Source organism: Crocodylus siamensis, chromosome 6, assembly GCF_052110815.1.
Source record: "Crocodylus siamensis isolate JL-2025a chromosome 6, ASM5211081v1, whole genome shotgun sequence".
NCBI classification, from domain to species: Eukaryota; Metazoa; Chordata; order Crocodylia; family Crocodylidae; genus Crocodylus; species Crocodylus siamensis.
In genome coordinates this window covers 26697126-26722036 of record NC_143400.1, presented here as the reverse complement: position 1 = coordinate 26722036, position 24911 = coordinate 26697126, and the positions used below count along the sequence as shown (strand labels likewise).

The following is a 24911-nucleotide window of genomic DNA, read 5'->3' as shown; positions in this document are numbered from 1 at the left end:
AGATGCCTCCTATAAGCAACTTCATACATCACATGTTACAAAGCTCCCCTGCATAGGACAGGAGGTACTAACAGAGCTGAGCAGCAAAGCCAAGATATGCCCAGCTCTCTGGGTAGAAGAAGATTTAAGAAAGGGGATTCAGCTTCAAACTCACAAGTAACTGCAGCCAGTCCCCCCCTCCCCTCTGCTCCATCCCTGATAAGAGGGGGCGGAGCCATCCTGGTGCATTGTGGGACAGAGACATGCTGGCTAGGAGGAGACTGGAGACTGGTAAGGGAGACTGGGGCTGGGGGGGAGGAGATGAAGCTGGCAGGGAATGGGTTAATCTTCAGCGGGGGGGGGGAAGAGGGGGTCTCCACCCCTTGCAGCAGCCCCAGCCCTGCCCTGGGGATCCTGCCCTAGCAGCTGCTGCTGCCAGGAAAGGGTTAACGCTGCCAGTGCTGCTGCTGACACACACTCACATGCAGGCACACTGCAAGGACACGGCTGGGCCAGGGGGGACGCAGCTGGAGCTGGGCGTGCTCCCAAACCCATGTGTGTGTGTCTGTCCGTGTCCGCCGCACTGTGCGCACGTGTCTGTTTATCCCCATGCCTCTGTGCTGCACTTAGGGTGGCCATCATAGAGGACGTGCCGGTTTTCTGCTACTCTGTCCTCTGTCCTCTATTGATATGAAACCCAGTGCCTAAAATTGAGGACATAAAGGCATCCGGTTTTGCATCAGTAGAGGACAGAGGACAACTGCGCTTTCCTTTATGATGGCCACCTTAGCTGCACTGTGTGTGCGCGCGTGCGCCTGTGTGTGCGCACGTGTGCCTGTGCCAGCTTGTGTCTCTATGTGTCTGTAGGCATGTGTCTATGTCTGTGTGCATGAGGGTGTGCTTGCACATGTGCATATATATATGCGTGTATCTCTCTTTCACAAGCGTTTCTGGGTGAAGCTCAGGTCTCAGGTGCTGTGAAATGATCCAGGGAAGTGGCTTCAGCCCAGCAAAGCTTGGACTACACGTACTTACACATATGCATATACCCACACACATATATACATGCACATCCACTCATATAGATGTATACACCTACATACATGCTCACACTTTATAACTTAGCAAATGATATACACACCCCCGCTCCCTAAATGGAGGGGCAAGGCCCTCTAGCCTGGAGGCTCTGAGTTTGGTCCCAGCAGAAACATCAATTTTCCATACACACACACACACCATGGGGCTGCAGGTTGGGAGTGATGGGCACTAGCAAGGCAGTGGATGGCAGGTGGGGGCAAGGACTTTGCACTGCTTTCTCTTGAGCTTGGCTCCCAAGTGGGACCGGGGCAGCCTGTAAGCAATCCCCAGCCTCCCAGAGATGATGGATGGAGTCCAGGGGGACTTTGTGTTGAGGCTGGAGCCGAGTCGCACCCAGGGCAGAGGGCTCTGTTGCAGGGGTGTCTAAGGGGGGTTCTGCTTGCCCTGGGTGGGGGGCGAGGAGGTGCAGCCATGAGGGTGTGTGATGGGGGAGAGGCCCTGGAGCCATGTGCAGGACACTGCAGGGGGTGGCTGTGGGGTGGTCGGAGGAGCTGTGTCCCACGCGAATGCTGTCGGGGAGGGGTGTCAGGGGTTGTGGAGCCACTTGAAGGACCATGGGGGGGGTGGGAATGCGGGGAACGTGCAAGAGGGGGCCGGGGCCACGTGAAGAGAAGTGGGTGGGGAGGCTCTGCCAGTGCCTGGGGCTATTGGGAGATGCTGGAGGGCTGGGAATAGCAGCCTAGGCTGAGCACCATGTGGGTGCTTGCAGGACCTGGCAGAGGGCTCGGGGCAGGGTATCAGGATGTGGGGAGCGGTGTGGAGGAGCCAGCCCAGGCCCTGCAGCCCATGTCAGGGCAGGAGGGGAAGCAAGGACAACCCTGAGGCTGAACTGAGCAGGGGAAATTGGGTGGACATCAGGGCCGGGCAGACCTGGGGGCTCGGGCAATGGGTCATGGTCCTGGGTCTTGTATCACATGGTGAAATCTGCTGTCTCCTTTCCCGCAGACAGCCCCAGAGACTGAATGCTGTTGACAGGGGTTGTGCATGAGCAGAGGGAGAGCAAGAGCCCAGGTCCCAGGCTGTTGTGGGGTCTCTCCTGGTGGAGAAGATGGCAGCTGAGCTGGAGCCTGTGGCAGTTGTGGACCTTCCCTTGGCAGCGCTGGTGCAGCCCGAGGTGAAGATGGAGAAGCAGGATGCAGGAAGACTCAAGGCAGTAGGAAAAGTCTCTCATGTCATCCAGGCTGGGACTGGTGGGGCATCCCCAAGATGGTCAGCCCCACAGCACGTAACGCAGCAGCTGGACGATGAGCCGGTCCAACGACATGAGATCCAGGGGCAGGAGGTGAAGCAGGCCATGCAGACCTCCTTTGAGGCTAAGCTGCCGTTGGTGACTCCACAGCCGGCATTGGGGGACAACCGTCCCAATCTAGAGACGTGGCGTCAACGTTTCCGCGGCCTCCGCTACCAGGAGGCCGCGGGGCCGCGGGAGGTCTGCAGCCGCCTGCGGGAGCTGTGCCGGGGCTGGCTGGAGCCCCAGCGCCGCAGCAAGGAGCAGATGCTGGAGCTGGTGGTGCTGGAGCAGTTCCTGGCCGTCCTGCCCCGGGAGATGCGGAGCTGGGAGTGGGAACGCGGCGTGCAGACCTGCGCCGAGGCCGTGACTCTGGCTGAGGGGTTTCAGCTGGGGCAGGCAGAGGACAAGACACTCCAGGTGAGAGCATTTCACCCTGATCATTGATGCGTCTCCATGTGTCTGGGGGATGTTCTCTCCCACCCCATCTCTCTTAGTTCTCAGCTCCCCGGTGACTTATTTATCCTGCCCCCAGGGCACGGTGAATGTGAAGGTCGAGGTGGTGTCTTCAATCAAGATGCAGCCCACTGGGGCACTGCAGGAACCTGTTGACGGCTGCCTGGAGCAGCCAAAGGCCCATCCTGTGGACATGCGTCTGGAGGAGGCAGGACAGAGGAAAATCCCAGGGCCTCAGGACAAGCCTCTTTGTATCCTAAAAGAAGAGTCCCTGCCCGATGAGGAGTCAGGTAAGGCACTGGCTGTGGGCTAAGGCATGGGTCTGGGTGCCTGAGTGGCTATCCTGCATGCAAGGAAGAGGCTCTTATGCCTGCACCTCCCTATGACAGGGCTTCCCTATTTGTAACCACGTGGCTGGGGTGGGACAGAGCTCTGATCTCTGGTGGGCTGTCCCAGGGGGAGGGCCCCTGGGCTTTCGCACTGTATGCATGCAGCACCGAATAGACGGATGGTTTACCTGAGTTGACCTTGTAGCTCTACCATGGTCACAAGCAACGATGTGATTCATTTCCAAGCAATTGATGTTCACTCACCCTTTTCTCAAGCCCCCCCATGAGCTCTCTGTGCGCAAGGGACTGGCACAGGTGTTGGGGCAAGTGAGCTTCCCCAGTGAGATCTGGCTGGTTCACATACAGCTAACCCGAGGTCTTGCTGCAGATTTCCCCAAAACCAAGGAGACCTGGGAATTGTCAGGAAATGAAAACTCCTCAAGCCGGTGCGCCAGGCGAGGCCTTTCCCCAGGAGCAGGTAAAGAGCAGTGGTTTTACCCTTTCCAGCAGCAGCAGATACCATCCAGCAGTGAGAAAATCTCTCTGCCAGAGCATTTTGATGCAGTCACTGCTCCAACAGAGCACGTTTTCTTGTTCTCCCAGTGCCCCTGGAAGCATTGCACACACCCTGGAGAAGATGAACCTTGAATTTGCCCTCGCCTGCCTTTAAAATGTGGATGCTGACCCAGCACCCAAATCCCTCGAGGAGCAACGTCCCTGCAGTCTCTCACATAGTGTTGTGATCGCCACCCTGCCCGGGGAGAGAGTTACTGTGGCTCATCTCCAGCTCTGCCTGCGGAGGTCTAGTTTAGAAAGAGCGGTGGGACTTTGAATCCTCCTTCTCTCCCCCTCTTCCACACACCCAAGTCTCTGGTTGCCTTGTTCACAGGCCAGTGCAGGAGAACGGCAGGGCTTCCCTCCTGCCAGCAGCACCCGGGCTAACCTATGGATATTTTCCCCCCACCCGGCAGGCGCAGGGACCCTGAACAGAGCTGACCAGCTGCCTCCTGAGGAAGGGCCTGTAAAGCTGGAGCTGCAGAGGACTTCCCCGGGGAGACTGGGAAAGGGGGGCTCCCTAACGGTGGAGCTGGACCAAGTGTGGCCGAGGCAGGGCTGGCCATCCAAGCAGAGGGGGAGCATGGAGGTGAGCTGGGCACTGGCTGCAGTTGGGGGTGGGAGCGCAGCTGGAGCAAAGCCCAGGAGGATCGAGGGGTGCTGGGAAGAATTTGGGGAACGGGGAGACCTGAAGAGAGACACGTCTCTGGTGACAGAGGCTGTAAACACACCAGGCTGGCAAGAACAGGAGCTCACTCCCAAGTGCAGATAGGCACGGGTGCTGGCACTGGAAGGCCTGATCAGAGTCCACGGAGCCATGGCTCCCTTTTTCTGGAAGTGCTGCCTGGGCTTCCTCCAGGGATCAGTCAAGCAAATAGAATATGATGAGCCAGGCCAAGGCAAACACGTTAATTCCTACGTCCGCAGCTGCATTCACATCACACATCAGCTGAATAATGGGGAATTTTGCACCCTTATCTGTCATGGCCGAGCTTGCAAATATTGTAGGACAGAGTAATTCCTGAAAGGGAGCTGGGGGCTGGAAGCAGCTGGAACAGATGTTAATGGTGTAACACCTGTGTCTGCAGCTCCGAGATGCCTTTGAGGACGTGGCTGTGTACTTCACACAGAAGGAGTGGGAGCTGCTGGACGATGGAGACAAGGGGCTTTACTGCAACCAGATGCTGAGGAATTACCAAGCTGTTGTTTCCCTGGGTAAAGCTCTGGTTCTTGCTTCTCCCGGGAGCCAAACGAACTCTAAACTTTACTGTCTTCTCCCTGTTTTTTATCACTCTCTTGCTCATGAACTTTTGGCTGGTGGTTGAAATCCACTTCCTCCCCACTTCTCTGTCAGTGATCACACCTCTCTTGCATTTCAGATTTATATATCCCCCTTCATTTGATCCAGCCATCTCCACTTGAGTCTTTCTGTTCCAGTAACTCCTGGTGCTTCCATATTCAGCAGTTTCTTGGCAACGTGATCTCCCTTTGCCTTCTCAGCCTGTTCATACCATCTCTAATTCACTGCATCTAAAAATTCACTAACAGCTGTTCCTTGGGAATTATTCTGATTTCCTCCCTCTCTTTGTTTGGTGTGTCCTGTCTCAACACGTTTAACAATCCTTAGTTCAGTGCTGTTGAAATCCGCTTTCTTGTCCTTTGCTTATGATGCAGCAGAAGTTAAAGGAAGTCTTTTCAGCCTCTGCTGCTACAACACTTGGATTATAAATGTGCTCAGTACTTTTTGTGTGACGTATGTACATGTGGTGCAATCCAGGTACTTCTAACAAGGAGTCACTGGTAGCTTCTGCCCATGTTACTTTTTAATATCTTCATCCTCACAGACCATAGACTCTGGATTCGATATTATTTACTTTGAAACCTGGGCTCTTAAGTTCACTCTGCCGTTCTCACCAGACATCTTGTCCTCCTCCTCAAATCACTCTGCATATCAGATGCCTATCACTGTGATAAAAAGTGGGCTAGGTGCAGGGCCTAATGAAAACCACCGGGCCTGGATTCTTTTCACTGCCATGATTCTTCGCTTTAAAACTTCACTTAGAATAATCTCATTTCCACCCCTTTCCTGGGATTCAACTGATAAGTTAAAGGTTATGGAAAGATAAGCATGTCTAATTTCTCATAATCTGGTTCCCTTGAAAATAGTAAAAGCTTTATCTTCCTGCTGCCTAGTACAATGCAGATCACTGCATCTCCACCCTTGTGCCTGGTGACTCTGTCAGTTTTATACCTTTTTATACCTCCAAGTTGTTGGAGCTTTGTTTCCTATGACCATCCCTCCACTACCTGGATGACAAGGGTTATCATCTATTGAAATCTTCTCCCTGCACTGCTTTCTGTTTCATCCTACATGTCCACCCTCCTTTTACATCAGAGCCCTAGCAGAATCCTTGAGTTCATTGGATCCAGCCTCCAAATCCCTTTTGGTGGTTCTGTATCCAGTCTCCACACTTTTACTGCTGCCCTACACAGGTTATCGAGGTCCCACACCTGACTTAATCTGCCGTATCCAGCGAGGAGAGGTGGAGCTCTGGGTCGGTGATGATGAGGACTGCGGGGCAATCTCAAGGTTGGAGGACCTGGCTCCAGGTGAGTTTTGGCTGTCCCCTCTACCTGACTCCTCTCTCAGAAATGCTCCATGCCCAGAGTGACAGGGAGCCTGAAAACCGCAGACCTGCCCTATGCTGCCATTGCAAGGTGCTGACCGTAAATAACTTATGCTTTAATATATCCAGGCAGGTGTTGTTCCCACTCTGTGAAATTCAAGACCATGGAAGGAAGTAACTAATCCTTTCTTTTCCCCCTACTTACAGGTGTTAGGGGGGAAAAGTGAGTTTGCTGTTTTGATTTTTTTTAGGAACAGATCTAATTTCCTTGGGAGCACTTGGGATTTTGGAAGGAAGATCTTGTTTCCTTAAGGAAACACAAGTGCCAAGGTCCCATCCCAGCAGAATGAATAGTGGTGTTTGGACTTTGCCGGCTGAGCAGGGACTAATCTGGGGTTTCTCTTCTGCACACAGGAGGTGCCTGGCTGCTGAACAGAGCTGAAGAGCAGCCTCCTCTGGAAGGGGCTGCAAACCTGGGGCCACCACAGACTTCAATAGGGAGTTTGTATGAGATGGACTCCCTGAGACCTGAGAGGGACCAAAGGCACAAGAGTCAGGGGAGACCACAAAAGCAGAAGGAGAACGAGTCAGTGAACCAGGTACCATCTTTAGCTAGGCAGAAGAGTGGAGAAGGGACTCAACACAGAAAGAGCCGTGGGTGCAGGGAAAAAATTGTGGAGCTGAGAGACCTGAAGAGTCACAAGGCAAAGTTTCACTGGAGAGAAGCACTGCATCCAAATGAAACGAGTGCGAAGGGCCTCAGAGGGAAACAGGAGCTCACTGCGAAGAGCAGGGAGAGGGCCCATCCCTGCCCTGAGTGCAGGGAAACTTTTAATTGCCCATCACTCCTGGCTCTGCACAAGAAAAGGCATGCTGGGGAGAAGCCCCATGTATATGCCAGGTGTGGGAAGAGCTTCACTTGTCTCTCAACCCTGGCTGCTCATTGCAAGGTCCATTCTGGAGAGCTCCCCCACTGCTTCACCAAATGTGGGAACAGCTTTGTGTGCAGCTCAAACCTGGTCAAGCACCAACACATGCACAGGGAGAAGCATCAGTATTGCTGTGTCACATGTAGTAAGACCTTCACTCAGTTCTTCTCCCTGGCTCAGCACCGGCACATCCACTTGGGAAGGAAGACACACCGCTGCACCAAGTGCAGGAAGAACTTCATCTGCTGGAAAGACCTGTCCCAGCACCAGTGCTGGCAGAAGGGGGAGCAGCTACACCACTGCAACACATGTGGGAAGAGCTTCAGGCATCCTTCCAGCCTGGCCAGGCACAGGCGCATGCACACAAGGGAAAAGATGCATCAGTACTCTGAATATCGTAAGAGCTTCACCAGGTCTTCTGTCCTGGCCAAGGACCAGCTCATCCACACAGGGAAGAAGCCGTGTCTGTGCTCTGATTGTGGGAAAACCTTTACCTGCCCTTCCCGTCTGGTCCGGCACCAGCGCATCCACACAGGGGAGAAGCCTCATCAGTGCCCTGCGTGTGGGAAGAGCTTCACCCAGTCCTGCCACCTGGCCCGACACCAACTTATCCACACAAGGGAGAAGCCACATCAGTGCTCCGTGTGTGGGAAGAGCTTCACTGAATCCTCCAGCTTGACCCAGCACCATCGCATCCACAGTGGGGAGAAGCCACATCAGTGCTCTGTATGTGGGAAGAGCTTCACCCAGTCCTCCAACCTGGCCCGGCACCAGCGCATCCATACAGGAGAGAAGCCACATCACTGCTTCAAATGTGGGAAAAGTTTCACTTCTTCCTCCCACCTGGTCCGGCACCAGCTCATCCACACTGGGGAGAAGCCATATCAGTGCTCAGTGTGTAGGAAGAGCTTCACCCAGTCCTCCAGCCTGGCTCAACATCAGCGCATCCACACAGGGGAGAAGCCACATCAGTGCTCTAAGTGTGGGAAGAAATTCACCCTTTTATCCAGCCTGGCTCGCCACCAGCATATCCACACTGGGGAGAAACCACATCAGTGCCCTGAGTGTGGAAAGCGCTTCAGCCGCTCCTTCCTCTTGCTCGAGCACCAGCGCATCCACACTGGGGAGAGGCCACACCAATGCCCTGAGTGTGGGAAGTGCTTCATCTGTTCCTCCCACCTGGCCCGGCATCAGCGTATTCACACAAGGGAGAGGAAATATCAGTGCCTAAAGTGTGGGAAGAGCTTCACCCAGTCTGCCCACCTGGCTCGGCACCAGCGCATCCACAGCTAGGAACATCTGTAATTCTGCCAGCAATGCAGGAAGAGCTTGGGAATGTCTGCCTACCCATCGCACACAAGTTACTGTATTCAGGCAAGCATCGTTATCCTGGGGGGACTGCAGAAAGAGTTTACTCAGCCTTTGGAGCTTGTAGGATAATCCAGAACGCAAAGGGCCCAGAGCCCCTTGTGGGAAGGTGAATGTGTCTCCCTGGCCTCACTCAGAGCTTGTCTGCTTCGACTTGAGATGGGAGAAATGATAAGAGTTATTCCCCAAGTGAGGTGAGACAGGAGTTTAACAAGGTGTTACATTTATTGAGTGCTAGTTACAAAGTTGTACTTGGCTGTGCTTATTGCTCATTAGCAGGGAAGTGGTTTCTTCACTGCCCTGTTGAGTGGCACTTTTTTTCTTTAACTGGGCTGCGGTTCCACCACTGCCTTGCCGAGCCTCTTGGGGCTTCCTCCCCCTAATTCTGTTTTCCAACATTTGACCTCTAGGCTCCCTGGCCTTTCTTTGGCTGCCCTCGTCACCCACTGTTCACCGGTCAGCCATTGGCCTGCAGTCCCTTGGGTGTATGTGTTCCTGTTCTGCTTGTCATCCACCGTGTATTCCTTTCTTCCTTCAAGTGTCCAGGGGGCAAGGTTCTGTCCCTTACTGCCTGCCTTTTAAGCATGGCGGGTGCTTCCATTTCTCTTATCTCCACCTGGTGTGCCGATCCTCATCAGCTGGGTTTGGTCAGCTGCCGACCTTGGCCTTTTCATGACCCTATCCCCTTTGGCTACCCATGTCCCATGACTTTTCTCCAAGTAACAGGGTTTTTATCTTACCACCCATCCTCCAAAGCTGGTTTTGTGGGAAGGGGTTAAGAGGAAATACCACAGGCAGAGGCCAGCCCAGATGCTGAGAGAATCTCTGAGACAATCTTTGCATCATCCCTGGAGCCTGTGCATTCCTCGTCATACTCTAAAAGCAGTCAGAACTCCCAGGGGGAGAAGAAATTCCTTACAAAAGGGTGCCCTCCCCTAGACAACTGTCTGCAAATCACACCTGGGGACTGTCCTTGGTTGCCTCTGTGGTAGAAAGTCATCCCAGTCTGTCCCCAAACTCTGTTATCAGGCTTATTACCTATCTGACAATGTGGTTACCACGGTTGCTGCAGAGGGCAGGCACCCCTGCCCCTATCTGCTTCAGGTAGCCCTGAGTTGTAACCTGAGCTGGATACATTCCAGAGGGAGGGGGGAACCTGCTCCCTTTGCCAACATGACTGGCCTCACACACCTGCGTGGGGCCTTAAAATCCCTATTGTCCCTATCTACACAATGACATCAGGACTGGGAGGGGGGATAGAGACCCTGCCAGTCTATCTGGCAACCAGTGGTGCATTTCAAATTGGTTGCCTGGTAGTCAACAACTGCTGGCCTTCATTGGATCAGGTAAATGATGTCATAAGGTCTGTATAAGTTAAAGACTGCCCAGGAGGAGAGGCAGCAGCCATGATGAAGACATTGAGAGCAGATGAACCTGGGCAGCTTGCTCTCTCTCTCAAAACACATGGACACACTATGAACGGCCTGCCTCCAGAGGAAAGCTCTGTCAGCCTCTGGATGATACTTGTGAGTAAGTTACTTGAAAGCTAGCTAGATATATAGCCTGCAGTAACTCAGATGTGTGATCAAAGGCTACCATGCCGCTGTTTGCTCTAAGGGTTATTCTTTGATATTGCTCTACCCTGTACCATATTCCAAACCTACTCCTTGTAATCAATAAAGTTCTCCTCTCTACCTAGCATGGGAGACTTATTGGGAGGGGGGTCTAGATTATGCCTTAGGGTCCCCTTGGTCCGGCTGACCAAGTGAGACCACTATTTGTGCTTCAGACTAAGGCAAGCACCCCAAGTTCTTGCAGTGGGTCGAGTATCCTTCAGGTCTATAAAGCCTGTGTACCTCATGAGGCACAGAGCCACTATCAGACTAAGACTCCTGAGTGGTGGTAGTGATACCCCAAGGCTTGTGGGTGTGCTCCAGGAAGGGGGTCAGCCAGATGTGAGGTGCCTCGAGGGAGGCACTCGGAGCTTGGTAGGTGGTCGGGCACAGTGAGGTGGGTGGCTCAGCGCAGGAGCACTCCCTACTGGCCTGCCACAGCCTCCTAGCTTCATCCTCTCTCCTGATCCCAGGGTTCTGCTACGTGAGGCTCTTTAGTTGCAGAAAGGAGGACATTTATAGCTGGGGAAGCCTTCCCTGCTCTCTACCTTGACCTTGCATTTCCTTACCACCACATAACCCCTTTCCCAGTACTGCTCATGCCTATTTCCTTGAAACGTGCCAGGCTTCATGCCCTCAGAAGGGTTTACCATCCCTGCAATTTGCATCTGAATCAGGCAACAAATGACAACGTTTTAGGCATTTTCATGATTCCCCATTATATTCTATGAGCGAAACGTTGAAACGGTTTAGACGAAACAAAACGGGACGTTGCTTCGAAATGCAATGAAACGACGAAATGAAACAGACTGGTGAAATGGACATCGGGATGAAACGATGGTGTTTCGCTCAGCCCTACTCTGCACCACTGGGTGCCTGCACTGTGCCCTTCCTCTTTCCCTTCACTGCAGTCTCTGTAATGCATTCTCTGCCTAAGAAAGACCAAGACAAGAACAAGATGAGGTATCCCTGTGCTTGGTTTCTTTGCCCTCTCCAGAGCTGTGGAATGGGAACAGGCCAGGGCCCAAAAACCTTTCCAGGGCACATGGGTGGGGGAAGTATGAAGATATCCTCCAAGTAAAGTTCACGTATTCTGTTCTCCCATTGGGAATATTGAGGCCTCCCTGCTAGTGCCAAAGCTGTTAGGCATCACTGGTTTTAACTCAGCTGGCCCTGCCTCCACCTGCTTGGCCCACACAGCCAAACGGCATGGGCGCAGTTGGGCAAAAGTGTTACGGACAGACAGGCAGACACGCAGACTAAACCTTTTATTATATGAGAATATAAACCGCTTGCACAACAGCATCCAGGGTAGGTCTCATCAGCAGATCTGATCAATGCGTGAAGCTCCTACACAAACCAAATTTGGAATATGGACCAGGTGAACACCCCTGTCGAGATGGGAGGGGGAAATGGCTGTACAAAGTGGAGAACAGTTCAGTGCCTGCATGGTAAGGACCAGAGGTCTCTCTAGCTTGATTCAGAATATGTTCTTTTTGTTCAAATAGTTTAATCACACTATCATTTCTCTGGGGCAGAGGGGGTTTCTCTTGGGGGAAGCGTATAGAGCTCTGTGCTCTGTACCTGCGGTGTCTCCATTCCCAGCTGTGGGAGGGAGTGCAACATCTGCTTTAAATACTCTGCAAGCTCCTGTGATCCCTGTTCATCTTCAACTTTTTTCTGATTTGTTGTTGACTGCAGGATTTCCTCTGTCTATATCCCACGGTCCCTTCTATTTCTCTTTAAATCCTATGAAACCTCACCTCCGTGGAGGATTTAGGATTTCTGAGTTTAACTCACCAAAATATTCCCAAGTCAAAGGGCTCTTTGTCTCTCTCTCCCTTTTCCTTCCCCCCCGCAGCAGCCATCCCTGTTTCTGCAGGCCCCATGAGAGCTGTTCTCAGTGAAGGTTTCGCCCAGAGAGTTTCTTTTGGGGAAGCGGCTTTTCAGATGGATCCCCTACTTGGGCTCTGAGCCACAAGTGCTTTTTGGCAGTTTAGGGGGTCTGGGATTCGGGATGTTTGCAGCTTCTGCCACCTCTGCCTTGGAGATCTAGATTGACACAGCTAGTTTCAGCAGGGACCCCGGAGGATTCGCCTGTCACATGCTGGCATGAAAGGGGAAGAATCTCACTATCCTGTGGGTTGTTCCCACTGAGGCTTTTCCTCTCTCCTGTGGGTTGTTCCCTTTTGGGCTTTTTCTTCCCCTTTGACTCCTAGCAAACTGCCTGCCCAGCAGCTGGATTGGGTAAGCAATGCAAGGCCCAGCTGCAGGCTGGGTCAGGAGCACCTTGCTGGGATGCTCCTCTCCCCTGCCCCAGCCCTGGGGCCATAGGGCTCCCGGAGCCCGATTCGGCAAGCTGGGGGCAATGCAGGGCTCCAGGGCCTGATCCTGGCAGGCAAAGCCTGATCTGCCCAGGGCCCTTCATCTGGCCTGTGGGGCTGAAAGGTTGAGCACCCCTGCTTTAATGCCTTCAGTCTGTGACAGAGGCAGAGGGATACGGAGGCGTTTTTGCTGGGGCACGGTCATCCCTGCTTTAATGCCTTCGGTCTGTGACAGGGCAGGGGGGTAAGCAGGTGTCTTTGCCCTGGCATGGTCAGCCTTGCTTTAATTCCTTCAGTCTGCAACGGGGGAGAGGGATAAGGAGGTGTCTTTGCCTGGGCACCCCTGCTTTAATGCCTTCAGTCTGCTTTTTACAAAAAATCAATCAATCAATCAATAAAATGCAGTCTGCAACAGGGCAGAGGGATACGTAGGGGTCTTTTCCCAGGCATGTTCACCCCTGTCTAATGCCAACAGTCTGTGATGGGGGGAGAGAGATAAGGAGGTGTCTTTGCCCGGGCATGGTAACCCCCCTGCTTTCATGCCTTTGGTCTGCTTTTTCCAAAAGAAATAAAAGGATGATTCAGTCTGCAACGGAGGCAGGGGGATAAGGCCACGTGTTTTCCGTGGCACGCTTGGAGCAGACCTCAGCAGCCCAACTGCACTTGGGGGGCGAAGGGCAAAAGGCTCCTTGCCCTCAGCCCCCCAAACCCTGCCTCACATGCCCCCCGCAGCCTGTGGAGGGGGTAGGAGAGGACTCGGTTTGTCCCCGCACTGACAGCCCCACAAAACCCCTCCAAACCCTTGCAGGAGAAGGGCTGGAGAAACAAAGCAGGGCTGACTCCTTTCCTCCCCGTCTGTCGCAGGGGCTGGCGCGGGGAGGTGCCTCCGCTTCCGAGGCGAGGCCCCTTCCGCTGCGGCGCTGGGCCCGGCTCCTCTGCCGGGCACATCCTGCCTCCCGAGAGGATCCAGGGGCTTTGTGCTCGCCCCCCACCCCTCCCCTCTGGGGCTGGGAGTCCTGGGTCATGGCAGGGAGCCGCGTCCCCCGTGGCGGAGGGGGGTGAGGGGCTGCGGGGAGGTGGGGAGGAGGCCACACTTCTGTCTGGGGGTGCTGAGGGACATGAAGCGGTGCCTGCAGGGCCCAGCAGAGGAGGGAGGGTGCAGGGAACTGTGGGGAAGGGGGTGGTTTGCAGCCAGCCTGCGGGGCCGTTTGGAGTTGGGGAAAGCGGGTGGGTGTCGGGCCGGGCAGATCTTGGGGCTGGGGCAGTGCCTCTCCCATGGCATGGGAACGCCTGGGCTGTCTCCTTTCCCACAGATGAGCCAGACACTGTGGAGAGCCAGACACTGTGGAGGCGGGGGAGAGCAAGACCCTGGCCCCCAGGCTGTGGTGAGGTCTGTCCTGGTACAGAAAAGGGGGCTGCGGGGACAGCGTCAGAAGAGCAGGACGTGGCAGGTCGCCAAGCGGGAGTGGGGGTGGCAGGAGAAGCCCCATGTCATCCAGGCTAGGTGGGGCAGGCACCCAGCCTGGCGGTCTGCAAAAGGAGGCTGGACAAGCACCTGGCTGGGGGCATCCGACCCCCACACTCTTTCCTGCCCAGGGCAGGGGGTCGGACTCGATGATCTGCTGAGGTCCCTTCTGACTCGAGCATCTCTGAGCCTATGACCCCAGCAGTCTTTCCTGCCCACAACCCCTAAACTTCTGTGGATCGGTGTGGTCAGCAAGTAAAGCAGCAGCTGCAGGAGCTGGTCCAACATCGGGAGATCCCAGGGCAGGAGGGGAAGCAGGCCATGGAGCCCCCTGCTGAGGCTGAGCAGCCCTCGGCAACCCCACAGCCGGCACCAGGGGACAACTTCCCCACCCCAGAGATGTGGCGCCGGTGCTTCCGGGGCCTCCGCTTCCCGGAGGACAAGGCACCGTGGGAGGTCTGCAGCCGCCTGCGGGAGCTGTGCCGGAGCTGGCTGGAGCCCCAGCGCCGCAGCAAGGAGCAGATCCTGGAGCTGGTGGTGCTGGAGCAGTTCCTGGCCGTCCTGCCCCGGGAGATGCCGAGCTGGGAGTGGAGACGCGGCGTGGAGACTTGCGCTGAGGCCGTGACTCTGGCCGAGGGGTTTCAGCTGGAGCCGGCGGAGGACGAGACGCTTCAGGTGAGAATAGTTCACCCTGGTCATAGATGCTGCTGTCCCCATCTTCATGCGTCTGCAGGATGGTCCCTCCCACCCCCATCCCCATCTCTCCTAGGTCTCAGCTCCCCAGTGACATATTTATCTTGTCCCCAGGTGCCAGTAAATGCGATGGTCAAGGAGGTGTCTTCAGACGAGGTGCAGCCCCCAGGGGCACTGCAGGAACCTGTTGATTGCTATATGGAGCAGCCAAAGGCCCATCCTGCAGACATGCCTTTGGAGAAGGCAGGACAGATGGAAATGCTAGGACCTCAGGACAAGTCACCTCTTGTCCTTGAGGAGCCACTGCACCACCAGGAGTCAGGTAAGATAGCAGATGCATGCCTGGCATGGGTCTGGGTCTGCGTGCACGGGGAAAGGCTCACGTCTGCCCTGCCTGTGACAGGGCTTCCCTATGTGTAACCACATGGTTGGGGTAGGACAGAGCTCTGATCTCTGGAGATGGGCAGCACCCATCTTCCTTACTTCATGCACGCAGCACTCAGCAAAAAGGTGCTTGAACTTGTGCAGGCCTTGTAGTGCTGCCATGATAACGATGCAAGATCCAATTAATAATTCCAACCATCAGTGTTCACTTGCCCCTTTCTCATGCCCCCAGGAGCCTTCTGTGCCCAGTCAGGGACTGGTGCGGGTGTTGGGGGAAATGAGATTCCCCAGTGATGCCTGGTTGGTTCACATACAGCCATAGGCGCTGCGTAGGGGGGCATATCCCCCCCCCCCCCGAAATTGCCTGCCACCAGCTTCTGCGTGTGATCCCTGCTCACCGACACTGACAGCCGTGGGCAGTCCCCGCTCGCCACTGTGGTGCCAGTCTTGGGAGGCACCAGTCATTCATGCACACAGCTAACCCAAGGCCTCTGTCCTGCTGCAGATTTTCCCCAAACTGTGGAGACCTGGGAGTTGTCAGGGAATGAAGGTTCCTCAAGCTTCTTTCCAGGGATGCAACGTCCCTGCTGGCTCTGAAATAGCGCTGTGATCGCCACCCTGCCCGGGGAGAGAGTTATTGTGGCTCATCTCCAGCTCTGCCTGCGGAGGTCTAGTTTAGAAAGAGCGGTGGGACTTTGAATCCTCCTTCTCTCCCCCTCTTCCACACACCCAAGTCTCTGGTTGCCTTGTTCACAGGCCAGTGCAGGAGAACGGCAGGGCTTCCCTCCTGCCAGCAGCACCCGGGCTAACCTGTGGATATTTTCCCCCCACCCGGCAGGCGCAGGGACCCTGAACAGAGCTGACCAGCTGCCTCCTGAGGAAGGGCCTGTAAAGCTGGAGCTGCAGAGGACTTCCCCGGGGAGACTGGGAAAGGGGGGCTCCCTAACGGTGGAGCTGGACCAAGTGTGGCCGAGGCAGGGCTGGCTGTCCAAGCAGACAGGGAGCATGGAGGTGAGCTGGGCACTGGCTGCAGTTGGGGGTGGGAGTGCAGCTGGAGCAAAGCCCAGGAGGATCGAGGGGTGCTGGGAAGAATTTGGGGAATGGGGAGACCTGAAGAGAGACATGTCTCAACCTGCAAAAGCACCAACCTGGCTTTATCAGGAGCTCACTCCCAAGTTCACATAGGCAGAGGTGCTGGCACTGAAAGGCAAGGTCACAGTCCATAGAGCCAGGTCTCTCTGTTTCTGAAAGTGCTGCCTGGGCTTCCTCCAAGGACCGAGGGGATAGTATATGATGAGCTGGCCTAAGGCAGATGCATTAACTCCTATGTCCACAGTTGTGTCCATATCACACATCATATGAATAATGAAGAATTTTGCACCCCTACCGGTCATGGCCAAGCTTGCAAATATTGTAGGACAGAGTAATTCCCAATAGGGCGTGGGGTGGGGTGGAATCAGCTGGAGCAGGAAACATTAATGGTGATGGCGCACTTGTGTCTGCAGCTCCAGGAGGCCTTCGAGGACGTGGCCGTGTACTTCACGCAGGAGGAGTGGGAGCTGCTGGACGATGGAGACAAGGGGCTGTACCGGGACCAGATGCTGAGGACTTACCAAGCCCTTGTTTCCCTGGGTAAAGCTCTGGTTCTTGTTTCTCCCTGGAGCTGTGTGAACTCTAAAGCTTACTGTCTCCTCCACGTTTTTCAACAGTCTCATTCTCACGAAACGTTGGCTGGTGGTTTAAATGATCTCCTCCCCAGTGCTCTGTTAGTGATCAGACCTCTCGCCTTTCATATTTATATATCTTCCTTCATTTGATCCAGTCAGTCACCTTCACTTGAGTTTTCCCCATTCTCGTACATCCGGGTGCTTCCATATTCAGCAGTTTCTTGGTAACACGATCTCCCTTTGCCTTCTTGGCCTGTTCATACATTCTCAAATTCATTGCTCATTAAATTCACCGCCATCCGTTGCGTGGGGAGTTCCTCTGTTCTCCCCCTTTTGCCTGGTGCATCCTGTCTGAACACATCAGAATCCAAGCGTGCAGATGGGGAATGCTACCTCAGCAGGTGTGCCGTGGAAAATTTTTATTGATGTAAGTGTGCCTTGGGCTGGAAAAGGTTGGGAAACGCTGGTTTGAGGTACTTACCTTTTTCTGTGTCAATCTGCTATTCTGGTGCTTTCTTTTCCCTCCCTTTCCCACATAGGACTTCCTTGGGGGAGTTCTCAAATGCTTTTTCCAAGTCAACACTGACCATCCAGATCATTTCTACATCATGGGCTTTTGCATGCAGTAAAATATGTCTCCTTCTGCCTTCTTTTGTCTATACCCATGACTCCCAGGAACTTTGTTTTCAGCTCTAAAGTATTGCCAGTCTGTGTATTCATCCTTTCTTGTGCCCTGTTCATGAATTACCCTGTGTCCCGGAGAAGCGTTTCATTGTTGAGACATCTGTCATGGTTTCTTTTCACTGCCGTGGGTCCTCGCTACAAACCTTCTCTGAGAATAAACTCATTTCCACTCTTTTGCCTGGAATGACACTGATACGATAAATGTGATCAATCCAAAAGCATCTCCAATGTCTCTTAATTGTTGTACCTTGAAAATATTACAAGGTTTATCTTTCCTGCCGTCTAGTACATCACAGATCACTCCTTGGAGACTCTGTCAGGTTCATTTTCTCCAAATCCCGGTTGGTTATTCTCCATCCCATACCCAGACATAAACACTCTTTATCCGCTGCCCCAAACAGGATATCAAGGTCCCTCACCTGACTTAATCTGCTGCATCCAGCGAGGACAGGTGGAGCTCTGGGTCCGGGACGATGAGGACCATGGAGAAATCTCTGGGTCGGAGGACCTGCTGTCAGGTGAGTTATGGATGCACCTGACTCCTGACTCAGAAGTACTTCATGCCCAGAGTGCCAGGGGGCCTAGAAATTGCAGACCCGCGACCTCAACTAGCTCATGCTGTCATGTGTCCAGGCAAACGCTGGTCCTACTCTCCAAGCTTTGGAGTCGAGCAGTTGTTCCCTTCTTCTCCCCCTAATTACAGCTGTTAGGGGAAAGTTGAGTTTGTTGCCTTGATTTTTAGGCACAGATCTTGTTTCCTTGGGATATCGTGATCTTAAAAGTTCCACCTTCATTCAACAGTGTAAGCCTTGATTCCCCAGTCCAAGGTAGTACATCTCTAACACTTCTCCTAGGGCGTGATGGGATGTGTAGTCCCTCGAGGAAATCAGCATGGTTGGCAGAAGCCCTGTGAAGCCATTACTGTTGGACATGAGGGAGGCTAGAGGTTTCTTCTGGTGAGGATGACCCGGAGCCCAGGAAGTGTTGGATCGTGGTCCCAGGCTGCATTAAATGGCTCCATGGGGTGGGTGGGATTCACAAGTGTTCACAATGAGGGTGGTTTGCACCAGCATCTTGCCATTTCGGTTTCATCTCTGGAGCCCTGAGTGTCACAAAGCTGGAGACTCAGTGCAGAGTCCATGTGCGGGTTAATGATAAGGCCTTTGTCCCAGTGCAGATTTCTGTGACGTGGGGGTCACCTGGGCCTTGTCATCAAAGTAAACCTCCATGGGCTTATTTCCTGTACTGTGCCGTTCCCTAGAAACAGGTAGGAAGCACAGCTCTGCTCCTTCCAGAAGAGAGACCCACAGCAATAAGTCCTCCCCTCCCAGAACATTTCTTGGAGGGATGAAACAATTTGGTTTTTTGTCCACCAGTCAGAAGCAGCATTTGTCTGTACCGCAGAAGCAACTCGTGCTATGTAAGCAGTGTCACCAGTCTATACCCATGCTTACTGGCATGTACTGTGAGGCTGTTCATCCTTGTACCCAGATGGTGCTCTCAGGACTGCCCGAGAGCAAGGGCAAGCACGGGAGAGCAGTTTCATCAATGCATGTTGGCTTCTGGAGCATGCCAGCCTGGTCAGATGGGGTGTTCTGCATCATTTTTCCCTCTGGACCCACCAGTCCTGTGGGATTGAGTAGCTGTTAAGCAGAGCCTCCCTCTTCCTTTAACCAGATGCCTCTGGTCTCATCCTCAGCCTGTTAGAGCTGGAAGCCATTCAGGTGCTTTCCTAATGCACATGTCCCATGTGCTTCTCCCTGAGATGTTGGGGTAACAGCTGGCACAGACACCCTGAGAAACTGGCTCTGAAATCCTCTGAGATGGGGCACACCACATGGACCTGCCCCTCTCTCATCCTCCATAATTGGGGTCCTTGAAACAAGAACTTGTTTTCTTAAGGAAAGACAAGGACTTTTTTCTGAGGCCCATCCCAGCACAAAGAAGAGCAGTGTTTGGTTCTTTGGGGCAGTGCAGGGATAATCTTGAGTTTTTCTTCCTCATGCAGGAGGTGCCTGGCTGCTGAGCAGAGCTGAGGAACAGCTTCCTGGGGAAGGATCTGCAAACCTAGACCCACCGTGGATGTGCCCAGGTAGATCAGGACTGAGGGAACCCCCAAGACTTGAGAAGGACCAATTCCATAAGAGGCCAGGCAGGTCCCAAAAGAAGAGGGAGAAGGTGGTGGTGGACATGGTACCGGCTCCAGCTGGGCATGAGAATGGAGCCAAGGCAAGGCCCAGTAAGATGTGGGGCTGCAGGGAGGCATTTGAGCAGCTCAGAGAGATGAAAAATCCCAAGAGGAAGATTCACCAGAAAGAGAGATATCATCCAAACCTCACAGGCAGGGAGGGCCTTAGGGGAAAGCAGGAGCAAAACACCAAGTCTCAGGAGAGAGCCCAGCCCATCCCCAAGGGCAGGAAAACTTTTGGTTGCTCATCACACCTGGCTTTGCACAAATTAAGGTGTGCTGGAGAGAAGCCCCACGATTGCTCCAAGTGTGGGATGAGCTTCACTTGTTTCTGGACCCTGGCCACTCACCGCAAGATTCACGCTCGAGAGCAACCCCACCGCTTCACCAAATGTAGGAAGAGCTTTGAGTGCAGCTCAGACCTGGCCATGCACCTATGTGCGTACAGGGAGAAGGGTCAGTACCTCTGTGTCACGTGTGGCCAGACCTTCACCCAGTTCTTCTCCCTGGCTCAGCACCGGCGCATCCACTTGGGAAGGAAGACACACCGCTGCACCAAGTGCAGGAAGAATTTAATCTGCTGGAAAGACCTGTCCCAGCACCAGTGCTGGCAGAAGGGGGAGCAGCTACACCACTGCAACAAGTGTGGGAAGAGCTTCAGGTATCCCTTCACCCTGGCCAGGCACAGGCGCATGCACACAAGGGAGGAGTCACATCAGTACTCTGAGTGCAGTAAGAGCTTCACCCACTCCTTTAGCCTGGCCAAACATCAGGATGTCCACATAGGGGAGAAGCCACGTCAGTGCCCTGATTCAGGGAAGAGCTTTACCTGCCCTTCCTACCTGGCCCAGCAGCAGCTCATCCACACAAGGGAACAGCCACATCAGTGCTCTGTGTGTGGGAAGAGCTTCATTTACTCCTCCCACCTGGCCCGGCACCGGCTTATCCACACAGGGGAAAAACCACATCAGTGCTCGGTGTGTGGGAAGTGTTTCACCTACTCTTTCAACCAGGCCCAGCACCAGCGCATTCACACTGGGGAGAAGCCATATCAGTGCCCTGAATGTGGGAAAAGCTTTACCCGCTCCTCCCACCTGGCCGAACATGAGCGCATCCACACAGGGGAGAAGCCACATCAGTGCCCCAAGTGTGGGAAGTGCTTCACCCTCTCCTCCAGCCTGGCCCATCACCAGCGCATCCATACAGGGCAGAAGCCACATCAGTGCTCTGTGTGTGGGAAAACCTTTGGCCACTCCTCCCACCTGGCCCACCACCAGCGCATCCACACAGGGGAGAAACCACACCAGTGCTCTGAGTGTGGGAAGCGCTTTACTCAGTCCTCACACCTGGCCCAGCACCAGCGCATCCACACAGGGGAGAAGCCGTATCAATGTCCTGAGTGTGGGAGGAGGTTTGGCCACTCTTCCCACCTGGCCCAGCACCAGCGCATCCACACAGGAGAGAAGCCCCATCGGTGCCCTGAGTGTGGGAAGAGCTTTGGCCAGTCCTCTGACCTGGCTCGGCACCAGCGTGTCCACACAGGGGAGAAACCACATCAGTGCTCAGAGTGTGGGAAGAGCTTCACCCAGTCCTCCAGCCTGGCCCGGCACCAGTGCATCCACACTCAGGAACATCCATAATTCTTCCAGCAACATAGAAAGGGCTTGTGGATGTCTATCTGCTCAACACCCCCCACCTCCAAGCCTCATGGATCAACTGCAGAAAGAGTTTACCCAACTTTTGACCCTTGCAGGGCACTACTGAACCTAAAGGACCCAGAGGCTGTCCCCCAATTTTTAACTGGGAGGGAGGGGTTAAGAGGAAACACTGGAAACAGAGGCCAGCCCAGATGCTGGGGGAATCTATAAGGAGATGATCTTTGTGTCAGCCTTCCCATCATTCTCTAAAAGCAATCCGCGCTCCCAGATGGAGAAGTGCCTGCACAGTACAACTGCCTGCACAAGAAAGCTGGTTGCAAGTGACAAACAGGACAGTTGTCCTTGGCCACCTGTCACCTTCTGTCCTGGTCCCAGGGTTCTGCTTTTGAGCTGCAGGAAGGAGGATATTTATGGCTGGGGAAGCATTCCCTGCCTCTGCCTTTCCTCACCGCCACATCACCCCTCTCCCAGGCCTGCTCATATCCATCAGGTGTCTACAAGGAACTGCTACTACCACCTCCTGAGGCCAGTTTGGCAGGTTTTGCTTTTCAGCCTACCTCCAGAGCTGTGCACCAGCGGATGCCTGCTATGTGCCCTGCCCTCCTTCCCTTCCTTGTATTCTCTGTAATGCATCATCTTCTGAGAAAGCCCCAAAACTGCACATGATATTCCCTGTGGTTGGTCTCCGTGTCCTCTCCAGAGCTGTGAAGTCTGAAAAGACCAGGGCCCAGAACCCTTTCCAGGGCAGATGTCTCTGTGATTCCCCAGCCCCTTCCTTTTCCAGAGGATTCACTTTAATTCAGGGGCTGTTGCTAACCCTTGGCATCAGGAGGTGGTCATGCTTAAGGCACTGCACCCATGTATTGCTCTGCAGCAAGGACCCTGCACTTTTGAAGCAACCTTTCCCAGGAGGGAGTAGAGCATCTATTCTGGGTGTTGAAAAAGGTGCAAGAGTGGGGAAAATATGAGGACATCCTCTGGATGAAATTCTGCATATTGTAGTTTCCCTTTACAGAGGCTCCTGTACAAAAGCAATTTGGCTCCATGATTGTCCTATAGGGGCTACTCAGAGAGGTAAATAACCCATCACTGGGTATGCTCAGTGATTTCTTGTTAGGATAGCTGAATGGTCTAGGGTGTTCTGGTCTCTGATGGAGGCCTCAGTTCAAATCCCACTCCTGACAATACTTTAGGCTTGTAACTGAAGGGCCTGAGTGGTGAGCTAGGACCCTAAAGGCTGGCAGTTAAAGTCCGGGTGCTAGGAAGTGATCTTAAGTCTCAACTGATGGCTGTGACTTGGTTAAATGTGCGGGCTGGACCTGATGATCTCACAAGGTCCCTTCCAGCCCTAAACTTTTGTGAATCTTCTTTGTAATGTTGCCTCTGCTCACCACCCCCACTTTCCCTATAGTACAGTGTTTAAGAAAATAACCTTTTGACTTTTGGATGCGTTTCTCTTTTTTTTGGCAGGAGAGCTGGTTTGTCTTGTTGGAGGTGACCACAGAAAAAGGGAAGGAATGGGACTTTATTTGACACCTCTTGAGGCTTCCTCTTGGTGCATTTCTGAGGGGCTGGGTAGGTTGGGGGGGCAATGTGTGTACATGGGGGAGTGCGAGACAAAGGAACTGAAATCCTAACCACCTCTTTGCAAGAGAGGAGCATGTGTGCAGATCAGGTAAGGTCACCTGATAAGTCCTCACAAGGCCTGAGTTCAAAGCCTGCTTCCCAAAGGCAGTTCTCACTGTTTTTTGTGGCATATTTTTAGGGAGAAAAGGATGGTTCATTACAAAAGTAGATGTGGAAATGCTTGTCTTCTGGACCTTGACCATAGGGATGCACCCAAGTCCACTACTGAAGCTCCTACCAGCCAGGCCCTGTGTGGGGATGCAGCCAGCCTTACTTGCTGCAAAGAGAAAGGCCAAATGGCTGCTTTTGCCTCACAGCAGCCTCAGCAAGTGATTGGGAATGTGCAAAAGGTTAGCTTAGACTCTGCTGTTGAGGTCAGGTCTCCACTTGCACCCATGGCCACAGCCTTGTTAAGCTCCAATTCCCATTGCATGATGGCATTTCCAACACCTTTGTGCCCATGTTGAGAAAGAGACCAGCTGATTTCCAGGACACAGGAGGAGAAGGAAGAGAGGACGGCAAGCAAGAAGAACATCAGGAAAAACAGGAAGAAAAGAGGAGGAGCTGCGTCAGGAAAAAACCAAGGGTGAAGGTGGTGGAGGAGAGCCTCCAGCCAGCCAGGAAGAGATTTCTGAGGGGTTCTTGGTGAGGTTGTTGGAGGAAGAGGTAAGAGGAAGAAAAGGAGCAAGGGGAGACTAGTACTGCCAAGAGCAGGGAAAAAGATGGGGTGTCTTGGAAGAAAAAGGAAGAGGAGGGGCTGGAGTGGCTCACTGAAAGCGCCAACAAAAATGTTGGCTTGGCAAACACAGGAAGGGTGGAGGAGGAGGAGAAAAATAGGGAAAAGGCAGAGAATCAGAGATGGGGCAGAAGGAGTGGGTGCCTTCCTCTCTAGAGGCCCCCTAACCAGACAGCTCAGGCCAACCATGCAAGATGGTGATAAGACAGAGCGCTTAGGGGAGGGAAAAAGGATGAGAAAATGATGGTGAAGTGCCCCCATTTAAATCATTGCTAATAGCCACGTTGGCCATGGCATCAGTCAATGTCAAGAGTATCATAGGCGTGAGTAAGGAGCAAGTACTCACCTGCTCCCGGGAAAGGGTCTTAGCCAGGGCACAGGCCCAGGAAGTTTTCATTTGCTAATGAATCCCAAGCATCCTTGTGTTCAGGGAAACCTGCAGCAGGACAGAGGCCTGCCAAAACTGCGTTTCTCCAGTTCTCCTCCTTCCAGCTCCACTGAAAATCTTCCTTTGTGACCTGCTGAAATGCTTTTAGCTGTGCACAGTGAACATGTGGTTGTTTGTTCTTCTCAGGACCTTCCTTGAAAGTGGCTGAGGATTTCTTGTCCTTTTTTGCTTTTCTAAAGCCAGACTTATTATCACTGCTAATTTTTATTTTTTGGTGCCTGCGCTACAGAGGCTCTGCTGGTGTTGAAGCGGTTCGTGGAAACAGAGAAAGCTGCTGTGCTATCTCCTAAGCTTGCAAACCCTTGTAGTGCAGAGTCAGGGTCTCAGGGACGTAGGAGGCTGGAGCGGGCAGGGCTGAGCATGTAATCCTTGTGACTGTCGATCCAGGAAGCCTTGGAGAATCCAGCTGCATGTTTCACTCGGAAGAAATGGCCATTGCGGGAAGATGGAGACAAGGCGTCCTCCCGATGGAGATATCAACAAATTGGAAGGGGGAAAAAAAAAGAGGGTTAGACCAAAAAGGGAAGGCGTCCCACTCCTTTCGCATGAAGTGCACAGCCACGTCCTCAAAGGCCTGTGGGAGCTGCAGTCACAAACTTCACACCATCAGCATCTCCTGCTCCAGCATCCTCCAGCCTCCACAAACCCGAGCGTTACTCCTCAGCTGACACAGCTGCTCCAGGAAGGAGTCAGGCATGCATACAGCTCTATGGACAGAGTGCTGCATTTGACCGCTTTCACTCACATCATCCAGGGAGTGAGCGCAGCGATTCCCTCTGGCTTTGCACGCAAGGGAGGCACTGCCATCGGAGCAACGTGCACAGAGACGACAATATTACAGCTCCCCAGATCACAA

The 24911-nt window shown here is 53.6% G+C and overlaps 2 protein-coding genes across 3 annotated transcripts; both read left to right on the top strand.

Annotated features, from left to right (window-relative positions):
- The first annotated feature begins 151 nt into the window (after positions 1 to 151).
- Positions 152 to 10453, top strand: LOC149861907 (uncharacterized). Of its 2 annotated transcripts, XM_090054599.1 has the most exons (8): positions 152 to 270; positions 2023 to 2725; positions 2841 to 3051; positions 3479 to 3568; positions 4062 to 4234; positions 4734 to 4860; positions 6139 to 6255; positions 6687 to 10453. In XM_090054599.1, the coding sequence occupies exons 2-8, from the start codon at positions 2126 to 2128 to the stop codon at positions 8492 to 8494; spliced, it is 3126 nt and encodes a 1041-aa protein (XP_089910725.1). In that variant the 5' UTR covers positions 152 to 270; positions 2023 to 2125; the 3' UTR covers positions 8495 to 10453. The 2 variants fall into 2 exon arrangements, with proteins under 2 accessions (XP_089910725.1, XP_089910726.1); XM_090054600.1 differs by lacking the exon at positions 3479 to 3568.
- Positions 10454 to 13351: 2898 nt separating this feature from the next.
- Positions 13352 to 22707, top strand: LOC149861906 (uncharacterized). The gene is made up of 6 exons (XM_090054606.1): positions 13352 to 14646; positions 14779 to 14986; positions 15887 to 16059; positions 16554 to 16680; positions 17801 to 17917; positions 19408 to 22707. Exons 1-6 carry the CDS (start codon positions 14293 to 14295, stop codon positions 21225 to 21227), a joined length of 2799 nt encoding a protein of 932 aa, XP_089910732.1. The 5' UTR covers positions 13352 to 14292; the 3' UTR covers positions 21228 to 22707.
- The last annotated feature ends 2204 nt before the right edge of the window (positions 22708 to 24911 follow it).

Coding starts and splice junctions, on each gene's coding strand:
- LOC149861907 (XM_090054599.1), top strand. CDS start 2,126: ATGGCAGCTGAGCTGGAGCCTGTGGCAGTTGTGGACCTTCCCTTGGCA. Junction 4,235..4,733: donor AGCAGAGGGGGAGCATGGAG/GTGAGCTGGGCA, acceptor CTGTGTCTGCAG/CTCCGAGATGCCTTTGAGGA. Junction 6,256..6,686: donor GTTGGAGGACCTGGCTCCAG/GTGAGTTTTGGC, acceptor TTCTGCACACAG/GAGGTGCCTGGCTGCTGAAC.
- LOC149861906 (XM_090054606.1), top strand. CDS start 14,293: ATGGAGCCCCCTGCTGAGGCTGAGCAGCCCTCGGCAACCCCACAGCCG. Junction 14,647..14,778: donor CGGAGGACGAGACGCTTCAG/GTGAGAATAGTT, acceptor TCTTGTCCCCAG/GTGCCAGTAAATGCGATGGT. Junction 14,987..15,886: donor ACTGCACCACCAGGAGTCAG/GTAAGATAGCAG, acceptor CCCACCCGGCAG/GCGCAGGGACCCTGAACAGA.